Genomic DNA, 8777 nt, shown 5'->3' on the forward strand with positions numbered 1-8777 from the left:
ACACGTGCACACACACACACACACACACGATGGGCTTCTTTCAGTTTCCATCAACCAAATCCACTCACGAGGCTTTGGTTAGCTCGAGGCTATAGTAGAAGACACTAGCCAAAGGTGCCATATAGTGGGACTGAACCCAGAACCATGTGGTTGGGAAGCAAGCTTCTTACTACACAGCCATCCCTGCACCTAACGTCGTCCTGAATAAAACTGAAAACCCCAACAAAAATATTAAAACAGAAAAAAAGAAAAACCCGACACGATAGTCATGGCTGGAATGTCTGATTATCATAAATCTGCTTGAATCAAAGCCAACCTGAGGCTAAACAAAACTGCCAACTTAGACAACATAGAATTACCGTTTTGAAATAACTAACTTAATTAGTACTTCTTGTACCATTATTAATTCATAATTCTTTATAATATAGCTATTGTCCTGCAGAAAGACGACAGAATTATGTGGCCTCTCAAAGATCTCGGCTGATAAAACGAAGACTTCAACTAGCAGATTACAGTTATCTTTATTCTTGGAATTAAAGTGGTGGAATGGTCTTATCAGAGACTTGTCTTACATTATTTTATCATACAAAAGTGACAGAAAGGTGAACATTACTAAATGCTGCCAGGCATTTAGTAACATCTCTCTCTCTTTCTCTCTCTCTCTCTTTCTCTCTCTCTCTCTTTCTCTTGCTCAGTTGCTCTTTACATTCTGAGTTCAAATCCAGTCCAAGTCACGTTTGCTGTTTATCTTTCTAGGGTTGATGAAATAAAGTACCAAAATCTCATATTCATGGCCTTGTACACATTTATGTTAAAATTCATTACTTTAACACATTCAGAGCAGTGAGCCAGCAGAGTCGTTCGCCCATCAGCTCGAAATGTTTAGTGACATTTCTCCCAGCTCCATGTTCTGAGTTCAAATTCTGCCAAGGTCGACTTTACCTTTAATTCTTTCAAGGTCGATAAAATAAGCACCAACTGTGCACAGAGATCAATGTAAACGACTTATTCTTATCCCCTAAAATTGCTGGCTTTGTGCTAAAATTTGAAAGTGTTATCTAAACGCATGAAATAAGGTGTTGGGAGGGAGCAGAGTAGCATTTAGTAACTTCTCTCTCTCTCTCTCTCTCTCTCTTACATTCCGAGTTCAAATTGTGCCAAGGTTGACTTAGCCTTGAAACCTACCAAGGTCAATAAAATAAGTATCAGTTGTGCCCTAAGGTCCATGTAAATGCCTTATTCCCACCCCTAAAATTGCTAGCCTTGGGCCAAATCTGAAGCCATAATCTTAACAGCTCGTTATAATTTGAGTGTTTAATTTCTGAATTCAGATGTTAACACGGTTGACTTCACAAGCTTCATAGAATCTGGTAGGTGTGATGTAAAGGTATAAGTTCAGTGAACTGCATCACAAGAATCAGAAAAGGGATGGACCAACTGTTTTGTGGCATTTAATTATGTTACTTCACATTTGTCATCCTCATCAGGATTAAGGACAGAAACAACAGGAAGAACAACAGAAATAATGACAATAAGAATAACATCAGGAACAACAACAGCAAAAAGAGAAATGGTAAGAATAACAATAGGAATAACGTCAAGAATAACAAAAGGAATAACAGCAACAGAAATAATAACAAGAATAATAACGGGTATAATATCAAGAATAACAACAGTAATGGGAATAATATCAACGGAAATAATAACAAGTATAATAATGGATATAACATCAAGAATAACATTAGGATAGTTATAAGCTGCTAGGCCCAAATTCTTTTGTTCTCAATGTGGAGAGAGGGGCAAAATCCACTCATGTTATGCAGGAAATGAAACAAAGAAGCATCTAAGTAATATATAAAAATAATATTTATCCCCACTTAAAACTGGATGTTGTGTTAGAACACGGAATACGGTGATAGTTACCAAGAGAGAACCTCTCGTAAGGCTTTGTGGTGCATATAAGCACTCTTGTTAACATAATCAACCAGCATTGCTGCTGGTGCTGCCGGCTAACGCAGCATCCAGTTTGAAACCAATAACAGTTCGACTCAGAGCCATATAACTTTAAGGTGCCACTCAGTAGGACTGAACCCTGACACCACATGATTATGAAGCAAGCTTCGTCAACACACAGCTATGCTAGTGCCATTGTTTGTCTGGAACTTTATGGAAAAGGCTGTAACTCACCCCCAGATGATCCTCTGTTTCTCTTTCTGCTGGTTTAGCCACCGTGGCCATTTGTACTGTACTAGTTCGTACTCAAACTGGTATTCCTTGGCCATGTGAGGAATGAAATCCTGCAAAAAACGAAAAAAAAAAAAAAGAAAGAATATTTAGTCATTTATTTAGTCATTTATTTGTCTGCATTTCCTTGACTTGTTAGAAAAAGCAGCTAACCAAATCTTTCTCAAACCACACCCATACCATATCAGAAAAGAAAGACACCTAGGATAATACAAGAAGGTGTTGAAAAGTTCCTGTTTTTGAGTAAAAGAAAATATGGGAGGATCAGTTAATTAATTACAAATATAGTTAGCATATTCCCCTTCACAGATTCACAAACTTATTGCTGTGGGCTTTCAGTTTTCCTAAGCCCCGTAAAAGGACTCGGGAGGTTGAGCCTCCAACCAGGCCTTTTGCAATATCCTTAAAGCCAGGAACTTTTCAGCACCCCCTCATCATTTATTTCATTTAACGTCCGCTTTCCATGCTAGCATGGGTTGGGCGATTTGACTGGGGCCTGGCGAAGCGGATGGCTACACCAGACTCCAATCTGATTTGGCAGAGTTTCTACAGCTGGATGCCCTTCCTAACGACAACCACTCCGAGAGTGTAGTGGGTGCTTTTTAGGTGCCACCGGCACGAGGGCCAGTCTGGCGGTACTGGTAACGGCCACACTCAAAATGGTGTTTTTTATGTGCCACTTGCACAGGAGTCAGTCCAATGTTCGTATTGACATATATAAAAAAACATGTTTCACATCTAAAGACCAAGTTAATAGTCTGAAAAATTGACATCTTTCTTGAAACAACTTGTGTTAAAACATTACAAATACCATTTGTCTACAAGTTTGTGTACAACAGAAACACAAGCTGCAGTCTTACACTAAAAAAATACAAAGAAAAAAACAAAAGAGCTCAGGGTTTGTTCATAAATTATACATGTAGGGTAAAGTATTATACAAGTTTAAACTTACTTTGAAAGTTGGTGAAAGATAGTTTTTCAAAAACCAAAATTTCACTTTAGATTTGGTATTTTTCAGAACACTCAGCATCATGATGCTGAAAGGAATTAAAAAGGGAAAAGTGATTTTTATGAAGAATAAATAAATAAATAAATAACAGGAGTGGCTGTGTGGTAAGTAGCTTGCTTACCAACCAAATGGCTCCGGGTTCAGTCCCACTGTGTGGCACCTTGGGCAAGTGTCTTCCACTATAGCCTCGGGCCGACCAAAGCCTTGTGAGTGGATTTGGTAGACGGAAACTGAAAGAAGCCTGTCGTATATATGTATCATCATCATCATCATCATCATATATATATATATGTATGTTGTATGTGTGTCTGTGTTTGTCCCCCAACATCGCTTGACAACCGATGCTGGTGTGTTTACGTCCCCGTCATTTAGCGGTTCGGCAAAAGAGACCGATAGAATAAGTACTAGGCTTCCAAAGAATAAGTCCTGGGGTCGATTTGCTCGACTAAAGGCGGTGCTCCACCATGGCCACAGTCAAAAGACTGAAACAAGTAAAAGAGTAAAAGAGTAAATAAATAATAATCATGTCTGCTAAAGGAACAAGGCCTGGAATTTTGGAGGAGGGGGTTAGTTGATTACATTGACCCCAGTGTTTCATTAGTACTTATTTTATCGACCCCGAGAGGATGGAAGGAAAAGTCAACCTTGCCGGAATTTGAACACATAACACAAAGATGGATAAAATACCAGTAAGCATTTTGCCCAGCTTGCTAATGATTCTACCAGCTCACTGCCTTAGTGGCTTTCATGGTTTCTCATCTTAACTGATCGGAAGTGTTATCATGTACATTGTTGTGTCTTGGTAAAAAAGATGGGCTACAGCAAATATTCTGCTCAATACCACAGATCTGCTGGTCAGTTGCTTAACTTTAACTAGTTTCGGTATTTGCTACTACTACTACTACTACTACTACTGACAACCATGTACTGAAAGGGGCGCAGCACGATGCCCTGTGTTGTCCACGAAGGAAGGAAACAAAGTGAATTGAAACGGAAATCAAGTGGCGGTGTCAGCAGCAGAACAACCCACGACTGCTGAAGCCATCCGTGACGGCCAGCGGCGCGAATCACCGGTGGACACGGGAGAGGATTAAGGAAGGAAGACTGAGGGGGAGAGAGGATCATAGAGCCACAAAGCGTGTGGTGCCGGCTGGATGAGACATGTGCGGTCAGCAGCGAGTGCATGCGGCATGGGAGTGGGCAGCCAGAGGGCCGACGAAGACGAAGGCGAGGGGGCCCAGCACAAGAACTGCCACATTCTCTTGGCATATAAACTTTACTATTCGGTACTGTTACAGTACATCTCTCGCTCAGAGATTTAAAACAAATTGTTTTTCTTTACACAAGATCAGCGACTGTGTGTCGCTTAAAGAATATATGGTGTTTGCGAGTGGAGAGAGCTTTTGTCGCTAGCTTGTGATTTTCTCACACTGAGAACGGGTAACCATCCACAAACTGAGGTCTGTGAGTATCATGTAAGGCTAGAGAAGGGAGCAATGACCTCCCTAGCAAATGCTATATGGATACAAATTGTGTGTCAATAGCCAGCTGGAAAAGATGTTTTCTTGAGGCTAAAACAACAGTAACATTGTCCTCTATAGGACTGCCACATTCTGTTGGCATATAAGCTTTACTATGGTGTGTTCATCTTATATTTAGGTCTACTGTCATAGTTTAGGTTTGTGTTACTTTACCTTTCTGTTATAAATGAATGGCAAAGTTGATGGCAAAATGTTATTGGGAAGTTTGTAGAATGTAGATATGGCTTACTGGCCATGTGCTTTGATTAACACAGGAGAGACTTGCTACCACCATGATGGAATGGATGCCTGAAGTAGGAAAAAGGCCGAATATAAGACCAAGGAAGATATGGCGCAGTACATTCTGGGACAATAGGATAATGATGGAGGCTGGCCCAAGTGGAGCTAAAGAGAAAGCAAACAATTTGGACATTTGAAGAAGAATCATTGCCTATTATGCTGACAACACTGGAGGATCTAAGAGAGGTACATAAGAATAAGACAATGTCTATAGAATTTATATTTAGCATTATGGTTAGGAATTCAAAGCAGCAATAGAAATTTAGGATTAAAGACTTTTATATCTTTTTAAAATTTTTTTTATTTCTGCCATTGTATTGGTTTGTCAAGTTACTTGATCTGAGACTAAGTATTACAACAGCAATATTTACAACATGGAAAGCCATGAAAGCCATCCTCGCCACCCACAACAGCAGCATGATCATGGTGACATTCATCATTTTTATGTTCACCATTTTCCATGTTGACATAAGTTGGAGAAGAACCCCTTGAAAACGGTATTATAGGACTACATGCTCTTTCTACATCCAACCCTTTAACATTCAAACTGGCCATATCCAACCAAAATATTCTGTTTTATGTTCAAATTGTACAGATCTGGCCTCTCACACCTACCCTCCAACATCATTCTAAAACTAAACAATGACAATTAATTCAAAACATTGTGAATAAATAAGCATTACAATCAACAGATTAATCGGAAAGCTGAAGTTGAACCAATTTCCGCTCGAGTTGAACCCTAAGTTTCAATTTCAGTTTTTGAATTGTTTTTGGGACATTAGTATCCCACCAACAGATTTTGAAGTACAGAAATATTTGCTTTATCAGTTTCAATTTCAAATTTAAAACAGTAAAAACAAAGAACAAAAAAAACTGTAAAGCATGAAAAAATTCTCAAAATTAAAATTGCAACCTACATGCTATACTTAAAGCAGATACATCATGGCAAGCCTAATTAACTGCAGTATTTAACCTCAGGCTGTATCTACTTTAAGTATGAGACACAGATTGCTATTTTAAACTAATACTGCTTTTATTGTTCATAAATGTTCTTCCTGTTTAGTACAAATGCAGTTATTATTTAGCATAATCACTTATTAAAGTGCATTGCATAATACTACATGAATCAATTTTCCTACCTACTTAAGGGGTTAAAGGTAAGGGTGTGGGTGGGGAAGGTACCAGTAAAGGACATACAACAACAGAAAAGAAACAAAAAAATCTGCATATAGGAAGATGACCAAGAATGCAAAACATCTATGGCTGAGGCCGATATTTAAATTAGAATACAAGATAGCCAATTCTTACTGGAATGAACTAGTCAAATTAATTACTATGCTACTTAGCAAATTAATCAATCTTCTACTAGATATAATCTAAATACAACAACAACACATAAATACAACAACGATCACGTTAATGATGATAACGAATAGGAAGACGGTGAATAATTAAGATTATTAATTTAATAGATTTTTAGATGAGTTTCTCATTTGGACGTATTCTTAAACATAGATGACACCCTTGCATCCAATTAAAGACTGGCAGAATAATTATGGTAATGAGAATACATATTAATTATGACGATGAATTAAGTTTCCCCTTCATTAATGTATTTATCCATTAAAATTGAAATGTCTTTTAATCTTTAATTAATGCCTTAACTATACAGTAAGTAAGTGTAGAGTCACTAGAATGTACAAGACATCGGTGAAGAACTCCATGTTGGTACGAAGCAAGACACTAAACACAAACAAAAAAAAGTTATTAAAAGAAATGCAAGGTTTCAAAATACTTAGCATTTCCAACCGATATTATTCATCATCATCATCCTCATCCTCATTTAACATCCACTTTCTATGCTGGTATAGGTTGGACGGTTTGGCTGAGGACTTGCAAGCCAGGAGGCTGCACCAGGCTCCAATCTGATCTGGCAAGGTTTCTACAGCTGGTTGCCCTTCCTAATGCCAACCACTTTGGGAGTGTAGTGGGTACTTTTTATGTGCTGCCGGCACGGGGACCAGTCAGGTGACACAGTCATCAACCACACACGAATGGTGCTTTTTACATGCCACCAGCACTGGCATCGGCAAACGCTCGAATGATATTACTATTATTATTATTATTATTGAGTGAGAGAGCAGTGCATGCCATCAAAGTGACACTGGGGTAAAATATACGAAGCCCATTATACCCATCATGACTACCCGTCTGATAAGAGTACACCAGACACATGCATCACAACCATATGTGTGCGACATTGTAATCTCATAACAAGATAAACAGTGCATGACCTCGCAGGTGGGACCCAGTTAGAATTTTCTTCAGGTCGAGTAGCCCATCCTGCTCAAAAGGTCCCTATTATTATAAAGATGGCAAACCAGCAAAATCATTAGCATGCTGAGCGAAAGGTTTAACAGCATTTTGTCTGTCACTACATTTGGAGTTCAAATTCTGCTGAGGTCGACTTTGCCTTTCATCCTCTCAGGGTTGATAAAATAAGTACCAGTGAAACATTGGGGTCGATGTAAACAACTAGTGCCCTCCCTGAAAATTCCAGGCCTTGTCCCTTTAGTAGAAAGGGTTATTATTACTATTATTACTACTATTACTTTATTAGCACATAGGACAAAATGCTTAGCAGTATTTCTTCTGGCTCTGCATTCGGAGTTCAAATTACACTGAAATCAATTTTGCCATGCATCGATTTCAGGGTTGATAAATAAAGTAAGATGCCTGTAGAGTACTGGGGTCGATGCAATCAACTTACCCGCCTGCCCCAAAATTGCTAGCCATGTGCCAAAATTTGAAACCATTATTATTATTATTATTATTGAGTGACAGAGCAATGCATGCCATCAAAGTGACCTGGGGTACAAATATACAAAGCCCAATATATGCATCATGACTACCCATCTCATAAGAGTACACGAGATATGCATCACAACCATGTGTGCAAAATGGCGAGACTTCATACCAAGATAAACAGTGCAGGTGGGACCCAGTTACAATTTTCTTCAAGTTGAGTAACCCATCCTGCTCAAAAGGTCCCTGGATAAGAGTTGTTTAAGAATGATGAACAAAACACTCAATGGTATTGAGCAGAATATTTGCTGTAGCCCATCTTTTATACCAAGACAAAACAATGTACATGATAACACTTCCAATCAGTTAAGATCAGAAGCCATGAGAGCCACTACCTGGTACTGCATCAGGCATTTGTTATTATTATTATTATTATTATTATTATTAGCATGCTGGTCAAAATGCTTAGTGGTATTTCGCTCATTGCTACGTTCTGACCATGGGATTGCACCTAGAAAGTTAACCTCCAAGGCACAAGTCTGGGCAAGGTTGCTTATGGAAGACCAGCTGTCGCCCATGCATACCAGCCTTCCCTCTCCATGTCACCAATGAAAAAGCAAAGGGGCCGATACAGCTTGGCCCCTGTGACGTCGCAACTCATTTCTACAGATGAGTGAACTGGAGCAACGTGAAATAAAGTGTCTTGCTCGAGGACACAACACACAGCCCAGTCCGGAATTCAAACTCACAACCTTGCGATTGTAAGCTTGACACTCTAACCACTGAGCCACGTGCCTTCAGCTTGGAATCAGTAGTTCTTTGACTGCTATTTCTAAATTTTCAGTATGTTGGTGAAGCAACTCATGCTAATCCCTGTATATTTATGATTATAAATGTTT

General features: G+C 39.0%; 1 protein-coding gene across 1 annotated transcript in view; it reads right to left on the reverse strand.

Moving 5' to 3' along the window:
- LOC106873980 (UDP-glucose:glycoprotein glucosyltransferase 1) overlaps window positions 1-8777 on the reverse strand; it is a 186770-nt gene that overhangs the window by 114361 nt on the left and 63632 nt on the right. Inside the window, exons 35-36 of the mRNA XM_052971269.1 lie at window positions 3197-3281; window positions 2188-2297 (exon numbers count right to left, since the gene is read on the reverse strand). Of these exons, the coding sequence (XP_052827229.1) occupies window positions 2188-2297; window positions 3197-3281 (195 nt within the window). The remainder of the gene's footprint in view (window positions 1-2187; window positions 2298-3196; window positions 3282-8777) is intronic.

The sequence above is a fragment of the Octopus bimaculoides genome, chromosome 10 (assembly GCF_001194135.2).
Source record: "Octopus bimaculoides isolate UCB-OBI-ISO-001 chromosome 10, ASM119413v2, whole genome shotgun sequence".
Taxonomy (NCBI): Eukaryota; Metazoa; Mollusca; class Cephalopoda; order Octopoda; family Octopodidae; genus Octopus; species Octopus bimaculoides.